This window comes from Phoenix dactylifera, chromosome 11 (assembly GCF_051530095.1).
Source record: "Phoenix dactylifera cultivar Ajwa chromosome 11, Ajwa_hap1_PhDact_Kaust_v1.1, whole genome shotgun sequence".
NCBI classification, from domain to species: Eukaryota; Viridiplantae; Streptophyta; class Magnoliopsida; order Arecales; family Arecaceae; genus Phoenix; species Phoenix dactylifera.
This window is the reverse complement of record NC_143200.1, coordinates 5,774,215-5,800,177: the sequence shown is the minus strand read 5'-3', so window position 1 is coordinate 5,800,177 and position 25,963 is coordinate 5,774,215. Positions and strand designations below refer to the sequence as shown.

The 25,963-nt window shown below is 38.8% G+C and overlaps 1 protein-coding gene and 1 pseudogene across 3 annotated transcripts; one reads left to right on the top strand and one right to left on the bottom strand.

Moving 5' to 3' along the window:
* Positions 1-8,754, top strand: LOC103720744 (mRNA-decapping enzyme-like protein). Of its 2 annotated transcripts, none has more exons than XM_008810594.5 (8): positions 1-418; positions 531-571; positions 811-860; positions 2,327-2,471; positions 2,893-2,949; positions 5,299-5,428; positions 5,653-6,114; positions 8,470-8,754. In XM_008810594.5, the coding sequence occupies exons 1-8, from the start codon at positions 260-262 to the stop codon at positions 8,524-8,526; spliced, it is 1,101 nt and encodes a 366-aa protein (XP_008808816.3). In that variant the 5' UTR covers positions 1-259; the 3' UTR covers positions 8,527-8,754. The 2 variants fall into 2 exon arrangements, with proteins under 2 accessions (XP_008808816.3, XP_008808817.3); XM_008810595.5 differs by having other exon boundaries at positions 5-418; positions 5,302-5,428.
* A 6,227-nt stretch (positions 8,755-14,981) lies between these two features.
* On the bottom strand, positions 14,982-22,160 carry LOC103720743 (IAA-amino acid hydrolase ILR1-like 3; annotated as a pseudogene). The gene is made up of 5 exons (XR_016397786.1): positions 21,761-22,160; positions 20,480-20,604; positions 18,075-18,389; positions 15,828-15,956; positions 14,982-15,582 (listed from the first exon to the last, which is right to left on the bottom strand). The product of XR_016397786.1 is annotated as an IAA-amino acid hydrolase ILR1-like 3 (transcript).
* Positions 22,161-25,963: the final 3,803 nt, after the last annotated feature.

The following is a 25,963-nucleotide window of genomic DNA, read 5'->3' as shown; positions in this document are numbered from 1 at the left end:
TTGACAGAGTGGCCTCTCTGAATCCCCCCATCCCATCAATAAAAACTCTCCATATTTTCTTCTCCAATTTTGGTTTCGTTCTCATACTTTTTCCTTCCCCTTCTCTCTCACCACCTCTATACCTTTATATGTTCGACCGATTCGAAACCCTTTCAGGTCTTTCTCGCGGGAGATGAGCCCCTTTCGATCCTCTCAGAATTAAAGGTTAGGGTTAGGGATTAGGGGTTAAGGGTTAGGGTTTGGGATTGGGTCTGCAAGGATGTCGCAGAACGGGAAGCTGATGCCCAACCTCGATCAACACAGCACCAAGGTGCTCAACCTCACCGTCCTCCAGCGGATGGATCCCTCCGTGGAGGAGATCCTGATGACCGCCGCCCACGTCACTCTTTACGAATTTAACATCGATCTCAACCAATGGGTGCGCTCCGATCTTCCTTTTTGATTCCTTCTTGTTCGACTTTTGTTTTCTTTTTTCTTTTTTCTTTTTGCCCTTGTCCATCTGATTGGGGTTTTCTTTCTGTTTGTGGCAGAGCCGCAAGGACGTGGAAGGATCGCTCTTCGTCGTTAAGAGGTGATTAGATGATCTCATTGCGTTTGCGTTCTGATTTTGTTTTGAGTCGCTGCTGAAACTTTAATTTCTTGTTTGGTCCTTTCTTTTATCTAATATATGGATAGAATAAAAGGATTTTTTGGAAGATTTTCTTCTACATTTATATTGTTTGTTGTGTTCTGCCATTCTTCTTAGTTGTGATTGTCTGACTTTTGTTAAATTTTTTCCAACTGCTATAAAGAAAAATCCATTTTTTGCAGGAATGCACAGCCTAGATTTCAGTTCATTGTCATGAACCGACGCAACACAGGTATAGACCTGCATGTTTGATGTCATCATCGTTATCTACTCGTGCAGATAGCTCTTCTTGCCTGTAGCCTGTTGGTATACGGGGGCTTAATTGTGCTAATTAATGTACTAGAGGGAAATAAAAATTAAATACATATGTATTTCCTAAGGCTTAGGTTAGATATGTAAATATATCCTCATATTGCTGGTATACACTGATGATTCTTGTCACTTTGTGCAAATTATAGATGACTGTTAAAGTAGCATGAGTTGAATTGAGTTTAAAATGATCAGACAGTTCAAAGTCTTGCTTAGTTACAATAATGTGAGACAAAATAATTGGGGCTATTAACTCTCCAATTACTCTGCTGTGACTGCTTGATCATGAGGAAATTGTGGCGACCATCCCCATTAGTCTCAACCTTGTCAACTTTGACTTATAGTTCTTTGTGATACTTATAGTTTGTTCCAATAAGAGTTATGGTCAGTTTCGTGCTTGCATTATGTATTCTCTTATGCATAGGAATAAGAGTTATAGTCTGTCTTATGCACTATGAAGCTCCTATGTCAGCCCCCATAGGATGCTCTGACAACTACTACTGAAGTGCAACTTAGATTTTAGTTTTCTTGAGATGTTCATACTAGTTGTCGGAAACTACCATATACATTCTTGTAGATTCTGCTACTATTCTGTTCAGAGTGTTATATGATGAATCTAACCAACTTTGTTAATTTGGTTGCCCTTGTGATGGAAGATATGTTACATTGCAAATAAATTTGATTGATATGCATATATATATGAAACATATGATCTTTACTAGTGTCCTAGTTTTTGACAGGTGATTTATTTTGATGAATTTACATGGATTCAAGTGTCAATTGGCATGGGCACAACAAGGCATCATAAATAGCGTGCCTGTGCCTTGCCAGCACTTGGTAAAGCTATGGAACCAGTTGCATGCCAGCACTTGGCAGGCTGTTGTGCAAAGCACTGACATGGCTTGGTTTGGCACAGTACCACTATGTATGAGGCTAGTGCCAGGCTGGCATGCCACCAGAACACATTACTTCAACCCCTAATCATTATAAGGTAATTAACTTATTAAAACTTTAGTCACCATGATCTGCGGAACAACGTGTGGTTCTTGCACATTTATGGCAAAACATTCTGCTGATTTTGAGTTGGAACAATTCCAGAACACTTTCAGACAAGACACATTCTCTTACTGATAGCTTTGATGGTCCAAGCTATTCTGGTCTTGGGTTGTTTGACAAGAGGAGCAAATTGGAAAACTCCCATCTGTAGCCTGCTAGTCAGTGGCATTTGGTTTCTTTGCAGTTTGATTGAAGAAGTGTCTATTTTAACAATTAGATGGCAATGAGATTTCAAAACCCAGTTGGATGCCATATTCCCATTTTAGCCATCTAATTTGGTCAGCATATAGAAGCAGGTTTCACATGTAAATCATAACTTTCTCTTATGAACAGATAACCTGGTGGAGGATCTCTTGGGAGATTTTGAGTATGAAGTCCAGGCTCCATATCTGTTATACCGAAATGCAGCTCAGGAAGTTAATGGAATATGGTTTTACAACTCAGATGACTGTGAAGCAATCGCAAATCTTTTTAGCAGGTAATTAGTTTTGGTGCCTCCAGTTTCTGATTAGTTAACTTGCCTTTTGAATATTTTGGATTTATCATATATACATTTGCTTCATGAATCATGAAATGGTAACTGATGTCAAGGAGAGTTATTGTTTATTGTTCAGATGGTTTGATGTATTTAGAATTTTGTATAATGAAAGGTTAGCGAAGGAAATCATCATCTTGTTTCGTATTTAGATATTAATCTGATTATAAAAGTTATGACTATATTTGTCAAGCAGACTATAGTATTCTGTTCCATTCAGGGTACTTAATGAATATTTGATTTAGATGTTTATTTGTTTCCTTATGTTCTAGAAACCTAACATTGTGTATGAGACATGAGCTGCAGTTATTGCTGGATGAGGAATTTACATTTTTGTCATACTAAAATATTCTCTTTCATTCAGGATACTTAGTGCATATTTCAAAGTCCCTCCGATGCCTAAAGTATCTTCAACGAAAAGGTACTATGCAACAATTCTTAAATTCATTATGCTGTCCTAATACTGCTGTGTCACCCATCCTGTGCTTTTGCTCTCCCAATTCGTTCATAAATTTCATGTCGATCTGATAGTTTGGACCATGCCTCTGACTTTCTGAGCAAAATTTTGCTGAATTATCGTCAGGGTGATATGTTGTAACCTTTGTATCTATTTATTGACTAGTTGTATTGCTATTTGGTTTGACAATGCTGTACGGTATCTTTTAGCACATCTAATTATTTTTGAAGAAAAATTGTAACAGCTAATACTATTAATTTTAAGTAAATTGATGGATTATATTTCTTCAAAAGCTATATTTTGTCTTCGACAAGCACTTTAATTTTCGGACTAATCCCTAGTACGTTTCTTTCAATTTGCTTGCTTGTAGTTACAAAATTCATTGCTAAATGACATGTCTTCATACCAGTCTTGTTGCACCCTCTTCCCTTTTTATGGGGTGTAAGACATGGTACTTGTAAGGTGGGCTACTGGTAATATGGACCATGTCTTACACTGCATACTTGTAGTCATGCTATATATTGCACACTTATGTATGCCCATCTTTGCTCTTCTATACTGTGAAATTTAGGTATTGTTGCTGATCATTATTTAAATTAACTATAGTCAACATCAACATTAGGTAGGCTTTGGAGCATTCACTTAGGTTGAATATAGTTTTCTATATTCCAATTACCTATTTTTAATTATTACCTATTTTTAATTATTACCTATAGTTTGGTGAATTATTGAGAAGATGAGAGGAATGGGTTCTTGCAAGTTAGGGTAAGCCTACACCTGGTGCTTTGAACCCTGAACTATAATACTTTGAACACTTGGAACATGCTTCTTGACTGTGTAAGTTCCTACAAAACATCTTAAGCTATAGTTGAGCTGGATCTAATGCATGGTAAGGGAATAAAAAAAGCCTTTCAATCTGTTGTTTTGTAGTCTCTATTTGAAGCCTATGCTATTGCAGAATGTGGCATACACCTCTGACTAATTTAAACCAGAAAAGCGCCATGTCACTCATTAAGTTCTTGTTAAAATTTAAACAAAATTGTTAGCTAAATTTTTGTCTTTTAAGATATCAACTTAATTGGTTTGTTTCTTCCTCTCTTTTATTTAACACCCTTCCTTAAAGGCATACAAGTCCCTAGTAAACCAGTGGAGATAGCTGATAGTGACAACTAGTCTGATGTTTTATGCTTAGAACTTGCAACAATATCTACAACTATTTGAATAAATATCTAAGTCTTGCTCTAGCCATCTAGAGGCTTGAAAATTCATGTTTTCTTTTTCTTTTTGACTGAACAGCATAGAATCCTCCTTAAAAACTTTGAAACATTAATGTGATGAAAACAGGTTTATTAAATTAGTAGTAACAGCTCATTGCTTTATTGGTATTTGCCTATTGTATTGGTATGAGAAAATTTCCATTGAAGGCTTACAATTCTCTACAAGGATTTCAAATCACATGTACAACAATGTGAAGCCCTATCCTGTTAAGATGGGACTATTTATGCACAGTTGTACAAGAAGGTTCCACATGGATAAAATTTTACCTGTTGTCAGTTTAATACCAACCCTTTGTCAACCCAACACGAATCTTCATGTGTGATTATGTTTAATGGCTTGGTCGAATGGCGACTATAATAATGTTGTTGCGTAAGCAGGGGTTTAAAGAATTCCTTGAAATGTAGGTTCCCGAAACAACTCAAAATGCAAGATCCATGTCCTTATGTCCTTAGAGATGCTGCTAAAATTGTTGATAATGATAAATGCAGTCTTTAGTAAATGGAATTTTCCTACTTGGTGAAAGAAAATGTTAATTAAAGGGCTAATTCCCTTGCTAGCATGAGCATGAGAAGGACAGGATAGCACATGCACCCTACTTTGCCTTGATTTCGTTTTGCTGATCTTTTTGGCCCTTCATGTAATACTAGATTCTCTTTAACAGATTAATCACTTCGGGCTCTGAATACTACATAAAAAGAAGAGCTGGTGCCAGATGATTTAACAGTTTTATTAGTTTAATACTTAGTTAAGTATTTATGTTTGTGATCAAGCCTATTACCTTTCTTGGAAGTGAACACTTCATTTGTTGGCCCTATGTATCAAGTAGAACATTTTATACTGGTCACATCCTCTCTGATGCATACACATACAAGACATGGATGTGCACAGGCATGGGTGCATATACACTATATGCGCACATGCAGATTCACAAATAAAAACACGTATAATTCTGATTTATATCTCTTGTAAATCTGAGAATTTGTATTCTGTGAGTAAGGTGTCTTGTGGTTTGATTTTATTCCTCTGTATTTGCAGCAGTGAGTTTGAGGAACTGGAAGCTGTTCCTAGTTTATCTGTCATTGAAGGTCCGTTAGGGCCACCAATGTCATCTGCTGCCCCATCAGTTCCAGATGTTCCTGATGATTCATTTGTGAATGTCTTCAGTGTATGTACCTTTGTAAATAATTGCTTTTCTTGTTATGTGCTGCTATTGCATATTCTTTGTCTTCTTTTTTGTCAATCCCCTTTTTTGTCTTTATGCGAGGGCAATTTTACTCATTTACCATAGATTATTCTATTGCTTGCAGCAGTTATTAATTTCAGAATGAGTACACACTGAGTTATAATTTGATAATCCTACCCTTGACATGGAATTCTTATGTTTTGCAGGCAGCTGTGAGTATTGGACATGCATCAAATGCAGTTATTGCAGCACAACCACAACAACCTTCTGCACCTATCCCTGTATCTTCGCGCACACTAAGTGCCACTCCATCCCCATTGCCAACAATACAATCCACCTCTACTCTGCCAACCTCATCCACTCCTGTGATGCCGCTCCATGATGCTCATGAATCCAGCAGTGGCAGTGAGAGTCATGCTACAAATCTTGTTAAACCTTCACTTTTTTCAGCTACACCATCTTCTGCATTGATGATGCCACCAATTTCATCTTCCATGCCAACTGCCCCACCACTTCATCCTCCTGTGACCATGCAGCACCCATATGGTACTCTATTACTTCAATCCTTTCCACTGCCTACTCCACCTTCTTCACTCACTCCAGCTCCAAACTATGGCCCAGTTGTTACAAGAGACAAAGTCCATGATGCATTGTTGAGGCTTGTTCAGGTAATATTCTTTGGTTTTATGCTGTCACCATTTTATCCAATTCTGATAATGTTAGTCTAGTTGCATGAATATTGCTGCTATGGACATCATTTTATGATCATGCTACTTTATTTTGCCTGTGATGATATATTTTTGGGAGATGGAGGTGAGCGTGACTTAATAAGTAGAGTTGACCTGTCCTCGGGAAATGACTAGGACATGACCCAGTTAGGAATTTGAGTTCTATAATCGGAAAAGTTTGAACTTAAGGAAAAGCACTTTCTGCATTGCCACCATGTAAGGTTGTTAAAATAGGCATTTGAATGCTTGGATGCATTTTGATATGCCTCGGTATGAGAAATCTAATTATGTACCCATATTAATTGGGCTTCTCTCAGCCCTTGTTTGCTAGTGGAATGATATACCCTAAACAATGGGGTACCTCAGAATAAACTCATCTATAACATGTTAACCTCAAAAAGTTATTTTGCCTTTTTGGTGGTGTATATCTACTTTGGGTTATACAGGTTGGGTGGGGAAAAATGTGGTGGTTGACCTTTTAAATGAAGGAATTAATGTGGGTTATACAGGCCTATTCAGTGGGCTACAAGAGGTTGTCTTGAAGAATAACCTGGGATAAGTTTGGTTATTTCCTATTATTCTACTTTAACCAAACTGAATAGGCCTTGAAATCCTGTTACTCCACTAGTAAACCTAGTATTTCCATTAAGATGAGATTCTCATACCATATTTATGCAAATGAAGGAATTAGTTAATGAAATTATGGGATTAAGATACTGGAGATTTGTAAATCCCTTGTATAAAGTTGCTAATATATATAAAGAGAAATTAAAATGGAGGAAAGAGAGATATCTTGATCTAGAGGTCAGCCATTCCAAGGGTAATGTAAATACTAGAAGTCAGAGGAAGAAGAGGATAGGTAAGAAGGAAACACACGTCCCTCACCACATCTAACATCTATGTCTTTAATTCCTGTAAAGTGTTGTATCTTTAGGTGAAAATATTTTCTTAAATTTCAATTTATTATTATTTTTAATTGTGATCCTTGTATTATTAGAGGTTTCACTTGACCGGGTCCGACTTCGATCTGGTGGACTGGATTTAGTCTATCTTATATATAGGCGAACAAGGTTCTGGTTGACCTAATTTAAAGTTGGAACTGGTCAGGTGAAATAGGAAGACAAGATCAACACACGTACAGAAAATAAGGAGTGAATGTACTTAAGAAAACATTGCATAGAAACACTGAGTGAACGCACTAGGAAATAAGGAGTGCATTCATGAAATTCTCCTATATATTGAATGATTGGCACTTCCACTGTTATAGAAGTTTTATGCTTATTTAATCATAATGATTTTTTTAGACATACAAAAAATAAGTTATTTTTCATTCTAGTTTTTCAATCTTGGAAGTTTTCAAACTCTTTAAGCAGTCCATTTAACCATTTAAACCTGCTTTAGCACTTAAGAGAGCTAGATGTTTACAAATTGCCTAGCTGCCTTGGCATCGGTGGCATGCCATTAAATGCAGCTGACTTTGTATTTGACCATCATAAACTCTGGCCTACCAACATCAACTCCCTTCGTCCGCTACTTTGACTCCAGTTTTCTTTCTCCCTTCTTATATCTAAACCCTAAGGTTCCAGTTGCCTCCCTCTTTCATCCACTCATATGGCCTCTAAACCCAAGAGTCCTACTGTTTTTTCCCTGTTCCATTCCTTCACTTCTCTTTAGTTAGTTTTCTTTTATTAACTTTCCCTGCTTTTTCTCACTGTCACTAACCGCATGTTTTCTTTCCATTCTCTTCTTATGTGCTTCTTTCTTCTCTCTCCTTATTTGGTTACTCCTTTTCTTCCTTTCTGCATCTTTATCTTTTTCTGCTGATGGCTTCATACTTTTCTCCTTTTAATCCTCGCCGCCTCCATCTTCTAATTTACGAACATGTTTCCTTTTCTGCATCTTTCTTCTCATCAAAACTAGTCCTCATTTATGATACTTAGGGAATTATCATAATACAACCAGCTCGCCATTTCCAATTTACATAAAGCCTGGGTTTATGAGCTTCACCTACTTGACATTTTCTGCTCTGAAATTTGCTTGGGCTGCAGTTTTTTTGGGCCTCCCTCAACCTTTACTAATACTTGTTGGCTGAATGAGTCTCTTGTTGCACCCTCTGGCGATTCATGAACCAAGTGTATTCGGCCTGTGATTTTTCTATTTTAAGGCGGTCCTTTCGATTTAGATATTTCTTTCTTGGTAGTTTTTTGTTGATTTTTACATCTTTTTTTTTTTTTGAATGTGCACAATGCAGTGGCAAAGATACTTAATCTGGATTTCTGCATGTCTTTTGTACAGAATAACCAATTCATTGATATGGTATATCGGGAGATGCTGAATGCACATTATTCATGATCGACGGTCAAGTTCACACGGATGCTCATTTGTTCATTTAGCCTCCTTATCTTGTGCTTTAAAGATAGGCCGTTGTAAATCATTGAGTGGTAGCTAGCTAGTCGTGGGAACCTTTTTCACATAGCTTTTTCTTATTTGCCAACAGAAGACTGAATGTGTAATTGGCTTAAGAAATTTGCTAAATGTGTAAATATAGTACGTGTGTTTGCCACATGCGAACTTCAAAAATTGCGTCCAGAACTGACCATCTTTAAGTTCTCGCTCGAGGGCAGCCAATCTCATGCTGACCAAGGATGCTTAATAATTCTTGCAGGTCATAGAAGGATTTAGAAGCTGTAAATTTATGCCCTATAACAAGTCCATCTCTGCAAGTTCTCTCTTACACTGATGAGGATTTACAATGATTGACTGTTCTAAATATGAACCCTCTCTAAATTTTTGAGAGAGAACTCCTCTGCCTGGGGTTTTTGGAATTTTCACTGCATACAATCCATAAAGCAGCTGCTGAGATACATAGGTAGAAGGAATTCGGTATCACTCCTTCCAATTAAAACCAATAATTGCTGCTTCTGGCATCCACGGATGTGAGATGATATGAGTGGCAAAAAAGATGCATGCTTAATGCAACTGCCTCCTGTTGTTGAACCTGAAGCTGAACCTTGCTTCAGCTCTGCTAATTGTTGGCGGGCAACCTGCACTACAAATAAATGATCTGAGCAGAACTTGTTTGGCGAGAAATTTGAGACTTGAAATATTAATCCTTTCAACCTGCATCATCTGTTACATTATTGGGCTCCTGCCGTCGACTTTTGTGGTGTCTAGCTGTTGAAACATATAAGTAGCTAAGCCTTCTAAGATTCTCAGAAGGGAGATGTGTTCATGTCTTTGAAAGGAGGAAGAATGGTCAGAGTTTCAGGACCTAAGCCTAATGCATTGGCATAAGACCAGACCAAGGCATCAATTTGTTTCCCCACAAAGGAAAAGCCATGCTTTACAGCTCGAGTAATACATGTTATCCAAAAGGCATGAAATGAAATTTAATCAAAGGTCTCCTTTAATAGCTTTGTGCACTAGAGTTCGAAGTCAAGCTGTATACCAAAGCTAAGAAATTCAAGCTCTTGTTAGGATTTAATGATATCTTGGTCCCTGTGCTTTATGCAGGAAAATGAATGATATGCATGCATTAAATTTTGAAAAGATTTTGTGTGATCTAAAGGGGATGCAATATCTTTTTGCATTTTGCTTTTAAGAACGAAAAGAAGAGAAGATTTCCTAGGAGGGTGAATTATGTGATGCATGAAAACAAATTCTGCCAAGATACTCTGGGAATTTCTGGGGTGGCCAATCTCAAGTTGAACCAGGCAAAACTTGTGTTTCAAATGACCAAAGGTGAGAGAGCAAACCCTTGATAGCGGCAGCTGAATCTCATGACAAGCTCTCAAATATGATTACAAGGATATGATGTGGCCCAAATCCGACTTCCAAATCATAGGCTAATATGTGGCACTAAAAGAAAAGAAGATTTTTTTTAGTTGGACAAGTCTTCATGAGCTGAGCTAGATAAAGATGATTAAGAGGTTATTTTTCACTTGACTAGGAGTTCTAAAGTCCAACATTAGTGGGATAAGGACTCTGTACATATAAAAAGGAGTTTGACATATCCGATATGCAAGATCGATTCATTACTCTGATCTTATTCTGCTTTATTCTCCAAGACCTCTTTCGCTAACTTAACATCAGAGAGTCCCGCTTTGTTCTTTGTCCCTTGTGTAGGCAAATTCGTGCTCTTCGAGATTTTGGATTGGATTTTGGTATCAATAGATTGGTTATCCGTACGAATCAAAAAAAAAAAAGACTTGGAAACCTGAAGTCAAAAAGAAACAATAATGCAAAGAGCAACAAACAAGCTCAATAGGATAATTGGCCTAAGTCGCATGATTCTCACGGCACGGATCCCCAGCTTCCTCAGCCTACAGTGATGGTTATATCATCCGAGTAGTTAAATTTGCTCTCGTCCAACATACCTCAACAACATTGGTGCAGAATTTGCTCCCACGGGGTGCCAATCCCCAACATAATATGTAGAACCAGTTCAGCCATCCAGTGTAGAACAACAACAGATCATGCTCGACAAATTCTGAAGAAACTCGCCGGGATCGTCGAGATCATGTCCGGCAAACTCTGAAGAAACTTGCCGGGATAGTCGAGCTTTGATCTGTTTAGAGATGAGCTCAAATCCTACGTTGTCTTCATTAAACCAACATAAGAAGATCTCTACGAAGGAGGTTGACCTCGACAAGAAAATTAATGAGACGAACAAGAAGATAGGGGCCATGAGGAAAGACCTGAAGGGGAAGGGGATAGAAACTTTGGAAGACCTAGAGCTCACCAATGAACCCCCCTTCACCAAGGAGAACATAATGGAACCATTACCTCCGAGATTCAAGATGTCATAATTCAAGCAATATGCTGGCACTAGAGACCCTATAGATTATCTCGAGAGCTTCAAAGCTTTTATGTTGCTGCAGGATGCATTAGACACAATCATGTGCTGAGCTTTTCCTGCCACTCTTAAAAAGGTGACCTGGTCATGGTATTCAAGCCTCTAATCTAGCTCAATTAGTTCATTTGATCAACTCAGCCAATATTTTATTAGTCCCTTGATCAGCAGCAAGAGGTGCAAGAAGATCTTTGCGAGTTTGATGGCGATCAAGTAGAAGCAAGATGAGTCGCTCAGGAATACATCAACTGTTTCAACGTTGGTACATGACTTGGATCATGTTGTGGACGTAGCTGCGATAATGAACGGGCTGAAGAACTCACGCTTTAGTTTTTTCATTTCAAAGAAGCCCTCAAAAGATCTATTTGAGCTTTTGATAAGTGCTAAGAAGTACATCAACAGCTCGGAAGGAAGCAACTGAAGACCGAGCTAACAAGAAGCGCAGGCGTGGCAGTGAGGAGGGGCCCAAGAGGAGCATGAAGAAGAGATAGAGGTGCAAAGAATGGACTTCCAGGAGAGCTAGGAACCATCTTGGGGATTTGAGAGGTATACTTCTCTCAATACCTCAAAGAGTCAAATCTTGATATAGATCAAAGATCAAGAGAATGTGCATTGGCTTGAAAGAATGAAAAGCAACCTAACAAGTGGAACCAGAACAAGTATTATTAATTCCATCGTGATCACGACCACAACATCGATGAATGTAGACAACTCAAAGACTAGATCGATGACCTCATTTAAAGGAGGCATCTTTGCCGATACATCAACAACTAGTATGGGTCTGGAGATGCTAACCAGATAAGCGAACTCTTGCGAGGAGAGACAATAACCAACATATTATTGGAGTAATTGCTTTTTTTTGAGAGACTTGCTGCTGGATGAGAAAGCTATTCAGTTCAAAGAGCCTACACTCGAAGAGCAAGAATTGTAGCAATCGCCCCAAAGAAGCCCAAGAAGGAAGAGCTAATCTCATTCTTGGATGTAGCTTTAGAAAGGATCCAAACCCACATAATGATGCTGAGGTCGTATTGCTTACTATGGAAAATTATCGAGTGTGATGAATCCTAGTTGATAATAGAAGCTTAGCTGATATACTACTCGATAAAGCTTTTGAGAAGATAAAAATTGGAGTAGATTGGCTGAGGAAGACTAAATCCTCTCTGATCAAATTCTTTTGGAAGCCGGTGCATGTTGAAGGCATCATCACGCTTCCTATGATAGCGGGATAACAATAATGATCAACTTCTTAGTTGTGAAGATTCCTTCTGCTTACAATGCTATATTAGGCCAACATGGCTTGAAAACTATGAAGGTCATTGTGTCTACTTACCATCTCTTGATGTATTTTCCAATTGAGCACAACATCAAAGAAGTTATATGGCTACCCTTAGAGGGAAGATAAAGCCCATAGAAACATTGCCAATTAAGGACCTAAATAAGAGGGACGAGCTGAAAAAACAAAGTAGAGAATCAATATCTAATTCGGTTGTTTAGTGAGGATGATGACCGAACTGTGCAGGTCAGATCCCTCCTAGATGAGGAGGGAAAACCCAAGTCACTAGCTTTCTCCAAGCCAATGCCAATATGTTTACTTAGATAGCTTCTAATATGTTAGGTATAAATTTATCCATTATAGTTTACAGGTTAAATGTGGATCTAATTTGAAGACCCATCCAATAAAAGAAGAGGAATTTTGCCTCTGAATGGCAATGAGCAATCAATAAGGAGTTGGATAAGCTCCTTGAAGTCAACTTCATCAAGGAGGTGGACTATCCAACTTAGCTTGTCAAGTCGTCTTCGTGAACTAATGGAAAGTGGAAAATGTTCTTCGGTTTCATGACCTAAATAAGGCATGTCTCAAAGATAGCTTCCTTCTATTAAGAACAGATCAGCTCGTTGATACTACCTTAGGATGGAAGCTATTGAGCTTCATGGATGCCTTCTTAGGCCTATAATTAGATTAAGATGCATCCAACAGATGAGAAGAAGACAACCTTCATCACTGAAAGAGGTCTGTACTGCTACAAGGTTATATCCTTTGTATTGAATATGCAGAGGTGACCTATCAGAGCTTGGTGGACAAGATCTTCAAGAATTAGATTCGCTGCAACATGGAAGCTTACATAGATGATATGCTTGTGAAGAGCTTAAGAGCAGATTGGCATGTATTGGATCTAAAGGAGGCTTTTCAAACCTTAGGCACTGTCAGATAAAGCTCTATCCAAACAAATACATGTTTGGAGTCACATTGGATAAGTTTCTAAGGTTTATGGTAACCAACAGAGGCATAGAATCTAGGGGTAATTAATCACCGGTACATAAGATTTTAAGACTGGTCAACCGGGACTTTTTGTTACAGCGGGGTCTTTTGGAGGGTGGGGAATTAATTACCCCTAGAATCTAACCTAGAGAAGACATGAGCTATTCTAGAGATGTCACCATCAAGAATCATTAAGGAGGTATAGTGTCTCATGGGACGGATTGCATTACTCAGTCATTTTATGTTGAGGTCCACCTAGAAGTGTCTTCCTGTTCAGAGCCTTGAAGAACATTAGGAATTTTTAGTGGACCGAAAAGTGTCAAAGAGCTTTGGAACAACTTAAGGAATACTTCAGCTCGCTACTACTGCCCATAAAACTAGAAGCAGGGGATGAGCTATATTTGTACTTGACTGTCTCAACTATAACACTAAGTTTGGTCCTTGTTCGGAAAGAGGAAAAAGAAGCAAAAGCCAATCTACTATGTCAGTAGGATACTTCAAGATGCAGGGACAAGATATCAACACCTTGAAGTTGCGACCTCAGCTTGATAGTTGAGGCCATATTTTCAAGTTAATGCCATTATGGTACTGACCAACCAACCTCTCAGGCAAGTTTTACAAAACCCTAAAATATCATGTTGGCTCGTTAATTGGGCGGTGGAGTTGGGTGAATTTGACATCTGCTAGCAACCTTAGCTAGTGATAAAATCACAGATTTTTGGCTTGACTTCCTTGTGGAATGCATTGTACTTGAGAAGGTAGGAGCATAATATAAGCAAAAGAAGAATGAGACATATCCTCCTAGATTCTACATGTTGATGGATCATCCAACACAGGTGAAAGCAAAGTAGGGCTTATCCTCACAAGACCAAATCATGTCATCATGGAATATACGCCAAGCTTCAATCTATTAGTTCTCTCAGTGAGAGGACGTTAATTCTCCTGACTGGAGTGTTTTTCAAAGAAGGAACCAAGTATTTGGCTCAAAAACACTTGTTTGCACTCGAACAGCTCGAATGATCAGAACTGTGCCGTTCGGCATAAATATTAAATGCAACGATGCACTTCAAGTGAAGTTAATCCATGATAGAAAATGAATCCAAAAATTGTAGGCTGCTTGACACCAGCCTCGAACAAAAGCAAGGTGTTGTCTAAAAGTTGACATTTCAGAGTCTCACCTCTCCTCAACCTGTGATAAGATTCTGTTCACTCTTTTGCTCAAGTAGACAGCTAGGAACTGAGGTTGCTAAAATTAAACATCAAGAGAGTAACGGGATATTCCTGCCTATAGTTTCCCCTCGTAATGGAACAATTTGCTTAGGCAAAAATTGATCCCAGGGAAGACTTAGCAGCACATAACAAAGCTTGGATCCTACAAATACTCCTTATCAAAGCTTCTAGCATTAAGCATTTGCATCAAAAGATCCCACTGAACCATGTCGTAAGTCTTGGCTAACCCAGCTTTAACATAATCACCCAATGTTCCCCCCCAGGCTTTTACCGTAGCAAACTTTTTTGAGCAGACGGAAACCCATCCAAAATACTTGTCTGAGACAATATAATGTCCATCAAATGTGATAATCACAATCATCACTCAGCCTGCCAGCAATTCGGGAGCAACTTTACAAACAAGTTCAACAGGCTGATAGGGAGGCTGATAGGGCGAAGTCACCAACTTCAGAAGAATCTTCCAACTTTTGGAACCCACACCATTCAAGTGCAATTAAATCTCTTAATATATTCAGGTGCAGCCAAAAAAACAAAACAAAATACATGCAATTACACTTTCAGCAAATCCCAAACCTCTGATGAAACAGCATCGGAATGCCATCTTGCCTGAGCGCATTCTTCCGAAGAGAAATAACAGTTTGCTTAGCCTGCCACATCAGAAAAACTAAATTCTTGATAAGCACGAGAACTACTAAACGACTGTTGAACGATGGTCCAAGTAAGCCATAGCAACAGCAGCATGCAGAGCAGCTCCTATGGGAAGTGCCTGCTCATCAAGAAAGAAGTATGGAGAATGCAATGGATGGGCTGGCCCCAGAGTTTCATTTCTGATTCCAAGCAAGAAGAAAGCACTTGGCATCCTTTCTGAATACAAGCTGAAGTCCTCTGCAGCCATGTCTGGTGAGCACTGGTGGAAGTTGGCTTCCCCAACAAGGTCCTCCGCAACCCTCTTTGCATGGGTGTACATCCCTTCATCATTGACAGTAGCAGGATATGGTATAAGCTTCTCCTCCATGAAATCTACAGTGGCAGTGCAACGGTGAACTGCAGCTTGTGTCTCTATAACCTGTTAGAGGCGTAAGCAGGTCAACAACTTGGTTCTAGGACTGAACTGCTGGGGAGTTCAACATGCAACTGACTAATAAAGTTTAGATGGTTGAAAAGAATGCAATCCCGGTGTACTAAAATTTGCAGTGAACTGAGTACCTGACAGTAGTTTGGCACGTAGATATTGGGGTGACAAAAACTTTGTTTTTTTTTCCTTCTTTTTCTTGGGTAACTGAGAAAATCTTTGGTAAGAGCATGTAATACCTCTTTAATTCTTCTTGAGAGATAGTTGAGACCTTCTGTTGTAATGCTCCTAAAAGTGCCACCAAATGTCACATCCTCTGGGATAACATTGTGTGCTTCTCCTCCCTTGATAAACCCAACTGATAAAACCTGCAATGTAAAGAAAATGCGAGGATATTTTGCTAATGAGCAATAGAGCTGAATGGACTTAATGTGGTGGCATGGTAACAACAAATAGTCTGTTAAAAGAGCAGGATTCCCCTAATCCAAATGCTAAAGGTACGCAATGAACAAATTCAATAACCATGACCACCATACTGCTCTACAAGAAAATTATGACACTTCCTTGATATTTCAAAGGCTTCCCACATCGCAATCTGAAATTTTAAACCAGTTATGCAGGTGAACACAAGCTTCTTATGACTTCCATTATAGATTTTAAAGATAAAGTAAAGATAAATCAAGGTTAAGCATAACTGTTTATTCAATACAAATTTGGCATATATGATCTGCCTACATACTGACATCACATCAACAAAAAGAGAAAAAAGAAAGTCAAAAATGGCTTCCTTTGATTATCTTGAATGCACCACATAAAAACTTGTTTGAAATGCTTAATTATCATGAATCTAGTCTAAACAAGAAAATTTTATTGCAGTCACTACATCTTGTAAGGAGAGAAGAAAATGAGATCCAAAATCTCAGTGCCTATGCATTCACCATTATATGTATAATTTTATCCTTCCAGCTTTTCAGATTTCTGTTCTCCACCCATGTATAATACCTGCAAGCTTCACATCGAACTTCAAGTACAACAATAGAAAATCCATAAGAACTGTGTGGATTCCTTCTTAAGCCATTTTTGATCCTTTTCCAGCAAAAATGAAGAATAAATTGTGCTACAGAACAATTGTTTGCAGGTATTCTAAATTAAATTAAACTCAACTATGCTAAGGGTATGTGCTCAATTTTTTCTTGCGGGACAATTGCTCTTGATTAATTAACATACTGAAAAAAGTTTGAAGTGTAATCTAGTTTGAGACACCAAATGGATGATGGTCCCTTTAAAATAATATTCTGGTATATTCCGACAGTACAAGTATTTTGCAGGTATTCTAAATTAAAATAAACTCAATTGTGCTAAGGGGTATGTGCTTGATTTTTTCTTTATTTTTGCAACAATTGCTTTTGATTAATTAATAAACTGAAAAAAGTTTAAAGGTTATAAGTTTCATCTAGTTTGAGGCACCCAATGGATGATGCTCCCTTTAATCTTTTTTTTTTTGTTCTGGTATATGTAGTTCACTGTAGCTTACATCCAAAATACAGCTACGTCCTTCATTGCTTCCTAACATAAACTCTTGCAAAGAAGGCTCAAGTTCAATATAAATGCAGCCAAGCTTGATATATGCTACTTAAGTAAGCACAAGGCAACAAAATAACAAAATAACTCCATCAAAAAGCCAAAAAATTCTCCCTTAGCACTTGTAATTTTGGACGGAACCCACTCTCTAAGTGATTAAATGATACATTTGAATTCACTTAATGGTCCAAAACATGAAGAACTCATGTAAACACCAAAAGACTTCAATCAATTATGAAAGATTGGATGCTAAGCAATGGGTTTCTAGGAGTGAGAGAATGGGTGTAATGCATCTGTTGCTACAGATGTGTTTCTTAAAGTGGAGAAAGAATAACATTGCGCGTAATTTCATACAAGCATGGCTGGCCAGCCCTGCTCATACCCACTCTTGTGATTCATAGACTAGGACCATTCATCAATTCAGAGGCTTTCACTGTATAAGTGAATCCTATGTGGGACTATCACCTTATCGATTTCGGAATCAAAACCAAGCCATAAAAGCATTAAACACAGATTGTTATAACCTTAGAAATTAGCAATATAAGCAACACAGAAAGTGGTTGTCGGTAGTTCGATAAACAAGTAATTTAGTGCACCATAAAAAGCCATGACTATGTCCTTATGGGGTCACTTGCTACTCATCAAAGAAATGCAGCATATCGATATGAACAATTATTTACACGATCAAAGGACCTCAAATTAGAGCATATGGAGTATGTATAGAAGATGTCACCTTAGAAACCAACAAAAGGAGCAAGCTGAATTATTTTAAAAATGGAAGAACTTTCTCTTTTCACACAGAAAAAGGAGTGGGGGAAAACTCCCAGATAATTTATTATATGGAAGATCTTTTCTTCTCATTCACATAATATCGGAAAAAAAAGCTCAACAAGAAATTAGCTCACTCTGCTATCAAGAGGATCTGATTCCCGAGATACAATCTGTTGGAGGCTGAGGATTGCAAATGACACAGGAAGAATTGGATCTATGGTTTTGTGAGGGGATGCTGCATGCCCACCTTCTCCTTTCATAGTTGCTACAAAACGACCAGAGGCTGCAAGAAGAGCTCCAGGTCTGGAAGTGATAACACCAGTTGCAACTGCAGGATCAACATGTATGCCAAAGATGGCTTGGACTTCCTTAAGGGCACCCTCTTGCAATATATGATAAGCACCAGCATGACCCTTTTCTCCTGGTTGGAAAACAAGCTTCACAGTGCCCTTTAAGAAGACACAAAGTAATCCAAATCACTAACCAGTTGATCAAACTATAAGAATTGAATTGAGCAAATACGCAGCTTCACTGGCTTAAGCTTCTACAAAGTCCTTTCACGAGAGTTGTAGATATTAAGCTCTCCCTTCTCGTTGCCTACCAAGAAAAAAAAGGACATTGAAGGTTCTATGCCGATCATATTCTCTCGTCTTTCAGATGGTGAATCACCAAAGCCAAATCCATCTTGCGCAGACGGGAGACGATTATTGAAGTCAGACTTGAGTATGTGACGACTGTTCAATTGGCCCCTCCTAAATTGAACAGCCGATATAGTTTGCTACATTAAATATTTTGGTAGAAATTACTCCCTTATGTTAAATTGAGTACTTTGGTGAAAGTTGTCTCTTAAATCCTATAAAGTAGCCTAGTCTTATGGCTTGATTCAATAACAATAAAGTGTCTCCCACTAACAATAGGGATTTCCATTATTCACATTCAAATAAATGTCCAAATATACTATCAATTTCAAGTCTTTAGGAATCTGTTTTCCAACTGATGCCTATCTAAACCAAAGTTCTTGGTATGTAATCCCCTAAAAGCTTATAATTGAAGGGTCATTTATCCAAGAGGATCACCATACTTGCCATGGGCCACTCTAGCCACTTTGGGTAGATTTGGACAAGGTCTAGGATCAAGATACGCAACATCGAAAGCCGAATTGCATATCAAAACTTCTAGAAGCTATAACTTTCCTGTGCAATGTCTGATTGAGGTACCCTTTTTTGAAATTAGGTAACCTTTCGAGATCTAAGATATTATATCCATCCCTAAAGGGTTTGACACACACACACACACATAGATTGGAGGGATACGATAATGTTTGGCCCTTAAATGGGCTGCTCAAAGTAAAAGTTTCCTTTCACGAAATATTTTAACTGGGCATAAATCACAATCTGGGAAGAATTAGGCAAAGTGATTGAAAACAAAGTTGATGTAAACTTGAAGAGCTAGCTTTAGGAGAATTTTAGCTTTTCATGATTATTTTCACCAATCACGACTATTTTACAAAAGCTATGACCTCTTCTAACTAGAAAGAAACCCGACCCAGAATTTGTGAGGATAGACCTTGCTAGTATAATTCTAATAGGTTTTATTGTCCAATTAATGAAAGAAAGGTAACCTAAAACCCTGCTTTCACAATTCTCTTACTTTTCTCTATTCTTTTAAGAGGTCTGAGTTGAGCGGGTTGAAAGAAATCCTTTTCTTCCCAATCGGATCAGTCATTCCTATGATTTTGCTCAAAAATATCCCACCGAAATATTGCCCTATTTTCTTACCAAAATAATCATGGCTTTATTTTATACTCTGCATCTTATCTCAAGGGTTTCATCAAGCATGTACAAAGAAGATGAGGCAGTAGGGACAAAAGGAAGGATATGCCTATGGCTGTATTAAATCATGGATCTTTTCTTAATTTTTTCTCCTCCATGTTGTGCATCTTTGTTTCTCTATGTTTTGATTGCTTATACCTTATTTTTCTTCTTCCTATATGATTTCTGCTTGTCAAATGTTTCTCGAAATTAGGGTCATTTCAGGTTCTTGGGATTTTATAATACTTGGCTTTAATGCAAGGCTAGTGTAGGAGAATCTAATTTTTTTAATAGGAGATTATGCCAACATGATATATATCAAATTAATAAAAGAATTCCATGTTCCTGTTCCTTTTTAATATTATCTGGATTGGGTTTTGTCCAATCTTTCCTTCAAAATAATAAAAAGAAAAAAATCCACTATCTAGGTGATTTAGATAACCATAATTTGTTACTTAAATTTCTTATATTTGATTTTGAAATATTCACATAAAAATTATTAGTTGTTAGAGTTATTTCCCTTTGAAGAAATTCCTAGCTCCGTCATTCTATGCAAACTCAGCAACATATTTAACTTTACAAGCTTCAATAATCAAATATCAACAAGAGAATAAATGCAGCTCATAGCAAGCATTCTGCAAAAATATTTCAATAACCAAGAACTGCATTGGCTTTGACAGAACCAACTTACAAATTCTACTTACAAGGAGTGACACTTATAAGCATACCATGAATTCATGCTTATGATGTTGAAGCAACTTAGCTGCCCCCAGGAGCATCGTTACATGAGCATCATGACCACAAGCATGCATTTTTCCACTATGCTTGCTCTTGTACTCCCATCTACCAACTCCTTCCAAAGGATCAAGAAAAGGTAATTAGCACCTTGTTGCCAAAATACTCTTCATGAATGGTAATAAGAACCAACTAAACAAAATAAAATCAATAAATTTACGCAAACCTATGGTACAATGAAAACTATCAATAAGCAGGGAATGTTCCTCAGAAGGGAAAATATTCATGAAACAAGATCTCATGATGGCCTTCTTAGTTAAAATGTCAGAATTTAAGACAAGAAAAATTCAGCAGGCCTACAATTTATATTTCAAACAATAGAGAAACTTAGGGGATGCACACACCACAACTAATGAATTCTGTCGCATGATGCAAATGTAGAAGAGGATACAGATAGCTGACAAGGCATTGAGGATATAGAGCAATTGTTGGCCACCTAAAAGACACCATTTAGATCTAATTTTGGTAATTGCAACTGGACCATCGACAAACTTCACTTGGTAGATGATCATGCCATCTCTTTCAGCTTTGGAGCAGGGTTCTTCAAAACATGGATGATCATGCCAGCAATTTAAATTAATTGCCAGTTATTCAATTAATTTTCTCACTGTCATCGCATAGGTTTGCTAGAGGTCACAAGTTCAATCCACCAATATGCCAGTTATTTATTTAACTTTCCCAGCTGCCATTAAACCCCCAATCCAGTTTCCACCTGCATGATCTGGACCACACATGAGGGGGCAGGGAGTGTCAAGCCTAATATATATTGTTGACCCTTGATCAATTAAGCTTTTGCAGTAAATTGGCTGGTTAACATCCTTTTCTTTATATTCTGCAGCATATATCCAAACCAACTTCGTTATAGCCCATGAAGTCTATCAGCTGCTGTTTTATCACAAGAATGGCATCAAAAACTCATATTTATTTTTATAACTAACGTTCTTTTCCATCGCCATGCCATCATGACAGGACACAACATTACATTAATTACCCTTTTAAATAATTTTTTTTCATTAAAATTTCACCAAAGACCAATTTGATTCCGTTCAGTTCTATAGCACCTGTTAACTGTTACTTTATCATAAGAATTGCATCATATTTCATCTAATTCATCCATATGAGAGTTAGAATCCAACAAAACAACCATATCCCTACATGAAAGAAAAAAAAAACCAAATTCTCGGACATAAACAGATGGATCGACAGAAAAACACCTGCAACGGAAGGGCATCCATGTCTGCTCTGAGAGCGAAGACGGGACCCTCACCGGACCCAACAGACGCCACGACTCCGGTCTTGGCGACCGGCCAGGAGTACTCAATCCCGAGGGCTTCGAGCTCCGACCGGATCAGCTCGCTGGTCTGGTGCTCCTCGAACGCGAGCTCCGGGTGCTGGTGGATTCTTCTCTGAATTCTTTTCATCCAGTCGAAGAACTCCGGCTCCCGAGCTGCTTCCAGGAGCTCCCGAGCGGAGATTCCCGTCCGGGTCGAAGGATTCTGTGACGCCCATGAAGGGAGGAGGGTGGAAAGCAGAAGGAAATGGAGAAGGTGGAGGGTATGCGGGAGCCGAGAAGAAGCGGCCATGGACACAAAACAGTCAGTTAAACGACGGGGACTCGCATTTCTCCTCAGGTATGTTTGAACCTTGCGAGAGTAACAAAAAGTAATTTCAAAACTTTATTTTATTTTTAATTACAATAAATATAATTTTCATTGAAGACGTTAAAAGAACCGTTATGTTATATTAAGAATATTTATAAAAAAATAATATTTTATAAGGATAAAAAATAAATATAAATTTTAAGAGGACATGCAAATTTAAATTTTTAAAAAGCTATTCATGTAAAAAAATTATTTTTTTCTCCATCATTTTACCATATGTTGAGGTCGAAGTTCCTCCGATCTCATATCTTAGCCTCCACCGAACTGGAACAGGAAAAGAAGACTGCGTCCCTACAGAAGGTATTGTCTGCTTTGGGGATTGGTGGCTCCGGGCCCAGTGGGCTTGCTGGAGGGCGCCATCCCTCACGGTTTTGTCATTTAAAAGGCGCCTCCTGAGGGAAGGATAATCGAGCCCTCCATTTAAGGCACATACCTTTTCAATATTCAGTCGATGTGGGACTAAGTCCGAGACCCTTTATTCCCACAACATCAGCCTCCCCAGCGGGAAGGTCTGTGCCAAGGTCAAGGGCCCTTACCTGGCGTGCCATTGTTGAGGTCGAAGTTCCTCTGACCTCAAATATTAGCCCCCACCGAACTGGAATAGGAAAAGAAGACTGCGTTCGCATAGAAGGTATCGTCCGCTTTGGGGATCAGTAGCTCCGGGCCTAGTGGGCTCGCTGGAGGGCGCCACCCCTCACGGTTTAGTCTTTTAAAAGGCGCCTCCTGAGGAAAGGGTAATCGAGCCCTCCATTTAAGGCACAGACCTTTTCGCTATTCAGTCGATGTGGGACTAAGTCCAAGATCCTTTATTCCCACAATACCATCAAATGAAAGAGCTATCTAGGGATAATGGATGGAAGGCTTTGTTGCCGGTCTTCAAGTTAACAATGTGAAAAACTTCCATCAATCTCAAGACAACAATAGGTTAGAAAACCCGTCGGATTGGCCTCGGCCAGATCCTCCAATATGTAATCAGAGGAGAAAAATCTGGAAGAAGAGACAATTGAGAGTTTTAGTACCATTATGGTTGTACCTTTCATTAAGAAATTTAGGGTCTATACGTAGCCACAGGATCTAGAATCTTCTGGACATCATGCTGTAACGTACTAGAATTGTGTTGTAACTATACAAGATCACATCATAACTGCCTTAAGATATGGGGCTTGGAGCCATTAGGGTAATCTTTAATTGTTGGTGTGATGAAAACAGTACACTTCCGCATAGAATGTGGAGTCATCGCTCAAGATGTAAGGGCTCAGATTGGGCTGGAATGGATGTTGAGTGGAGCATCTATTAGTCCGAGCTATAGGACTTTACATCTGTCAATGCATGACCATGGAGGTCAGTTGCTTTTGATTAGCTCATCTCTAATCTTGGATAGATGGTGATAAACCTAGCTTGATCTTGCATGGTGCCATGTTAGCCTTGAGTCAAACAAATTTGGTCATGTTATCAAACTCATTTTCTGCCACATCATTTGCCCCTCCACTTTTGAATCCGAGGCATTTCTCTCAATCCAGGTGAAGGATGTAATTGCACTCTCCATTTTTTGCATCGTTTTGAAGCGGACATTAAATTTTGAGTGGGAATTCTCCAAAAGATGAGTGATGTGGACCATTTAGTGAAGAACATTTATGACATGTGCTTATTTACTAGGTCGAAAAGTTGATCAGTTGGACTGATCTAGGCTATTTAGGGCTCTATATAAAAGGAGCAAGCCCTAGTAGTTTTTCCATAACTGGGGAGCTTTTGGAGATCCTCTTAGGTTTATTCCACTAAGTGCTTTGATATACTTTGATGGGGTCAAGTCGCCAAGTTCTCCGAGTAGGTCCCCTACGTAAGCCAATCATCTTCTTTCTTCTCCTTTCTTTTTAAAGAGTTGGACTTTTTCGTCAACTCTATTTTTTCTATAGACATTGACTAAATGGCTTCGGCATACAAAAGTCATCTTAGGCCTCAAGTGGAGGAGCTTGAGTCATCCTTGCACGAGGCTTGGGAGAACATGACCAATGCGAAGCTAGATTGAGGTTTGCTAAGGGCAATCTGGGGTCTTTAGAGGACTGAGCTGAGGTGGCTGAGCTTCGGGCTACCAAGGCTGAGAAGAAGTTGAAGATCGCCGAGCTTCAATTTGCCAAGGCCAAAAAAAAAGCCCTTCAAGCCATAGAGGAGTATAAGGCTTCGGGGACTATTATATGGAGCTCGCCCTCACCGTGGTTCAAACATTCATGGAGGGCTTCAACATGTGCAGGGACCAGGAGCTGAAGCTCTTCCCTGAGTCTGATGTCAACTACCTCAGCCCTTCTAAGTGTAGCGATGGCGATGTTGAGGAGCCTTCATGCCCCAAGAAGTAGGCCTCTATGTACGTCTTCTTTTTGTGCTTCTTCATGGTGTTGCTAAGCCTCGGGACCTTGCCGAAGTCGTTGACCTTGTAGAACTAAAGTGTGGCTACTTTTGACCTTCTTCTTTTATAATGAAGTCTGCTCGGATTCTAGGCTAACCTATTTTATAATCAAGTATTGTAAATGAAATGGAATGAAATTTGTGCATACCTACTTTTTTAATTCTTGGCTTTTTATTTCTAGCATTTGAGGTTGTCTCATGGATGCTGAGGTTAGATGAATCACATCGAAGTGCATTCAAAAATAGGATGAGATAAACCCAGAATGTCATTAAAAGTATGCTAAGATGATGATAGAATTCTCAAAGAGACAAGTCGAGATAAAACCAAAATGCCACTAATATAGGCTGAGATAAAGCTAGTATTTCTATAAAGATAAGTCGAGATAAAACCAGAATGCCATAAAGATTGGCTGACGCAAGGCCGAGAGTCCTCTAGAGATAGGTTGAAATAAATGTAGAGTGCCAATATGTTGAGATCGGCCGAATAAAGCCAGAATGCCTTTAGAACATGCATAAAGTATTTGAGGTCTTCCTAACATATGCCGAGGTCAATTGAATGAAGCCAAAGCAATGGACTACATTCCTCTATTGTTCTTCGGGCCTCTACTTTCCCTTTTGGTATTTTGGCTTAAATAGTGGATTTTAGTCCTTAGGGGTTGGACTATAGTTCTTTGTGGCCTCTACTCCCCCCTTCTTCTTGGTTTTGTCCAACCGAGGTAGTGGACTACGGTTCTTAGTGGCCAATGGGACTTTACCCTCAGTTCTTCATGTTGTTCGGTTGAGGTGGGTTATAATTCTTCCAAGGTTGGACAATGGTGCTCTTTTGGTAGCCAATGGGCCTTTTTGGGTGGTCTACAGGCCTTTTTGAGTGGTCACGGGCAATTTTGGTTGGCCAATAGGCCTTTTTGAGTGGCCAATGGGCATTTTTGAATGGCCAACTGACCTTGCCCCTCCATTCTTAGCATTATTCAGCCAAGATAGTGGACTAGGGTCCTAGGGGTTTGGCTATGGTCCCCGGTGGCTAACATGCCTTTACCTTTGCTTCTCAACATTATCCAACTATAGTTCTTTTGAGGTTGGACAAAAGTTCTCTTTTGGTAGCCGATGGGCCTTTTTGAGTAGCCATTGGGCGTTTTTGGGTGGCCAATAGGCCTTTTTAGGCGGCTGATGGACTTTTTTGGATGACAATTGGGCCTTTGCCTACCCATTCTCGATGTTGTCCGGCCGAGGTAATGGACTACGATTCTAGAGGGCTGGACTCTATAGCTTATCTGAAACATTGTTATCAAAAATTTGTTTTGACATGGATTAGAGTTTCCCCTAAGAAAAAGTTGAATTTAGTAAAACCGATACATT

Bases quoted from the DNA above. Each gene is read 5' to 3' on its own strand.
- LOC103720744 (XM_008810594.5), top strand. From the start codon at position 260: ATGTCGCAGAACGGGAAGCTGATGCCCAACCTCGATCAACACAGCACC. The intron at 861-2,326 runs GTATAGACCTGC...TCTTATGAACAG, and splicing joins CATGAACCGACGCAACACAG to ATAACCTGGTGGAGGATCTC. The intron at 2,472-2,892 runs GTAATTAGTTTT...TCTTTCATTCAG, and splicing joins ATCGCAAATCTTTTTAGCAG to GATACTTAGTGCATATTTCA.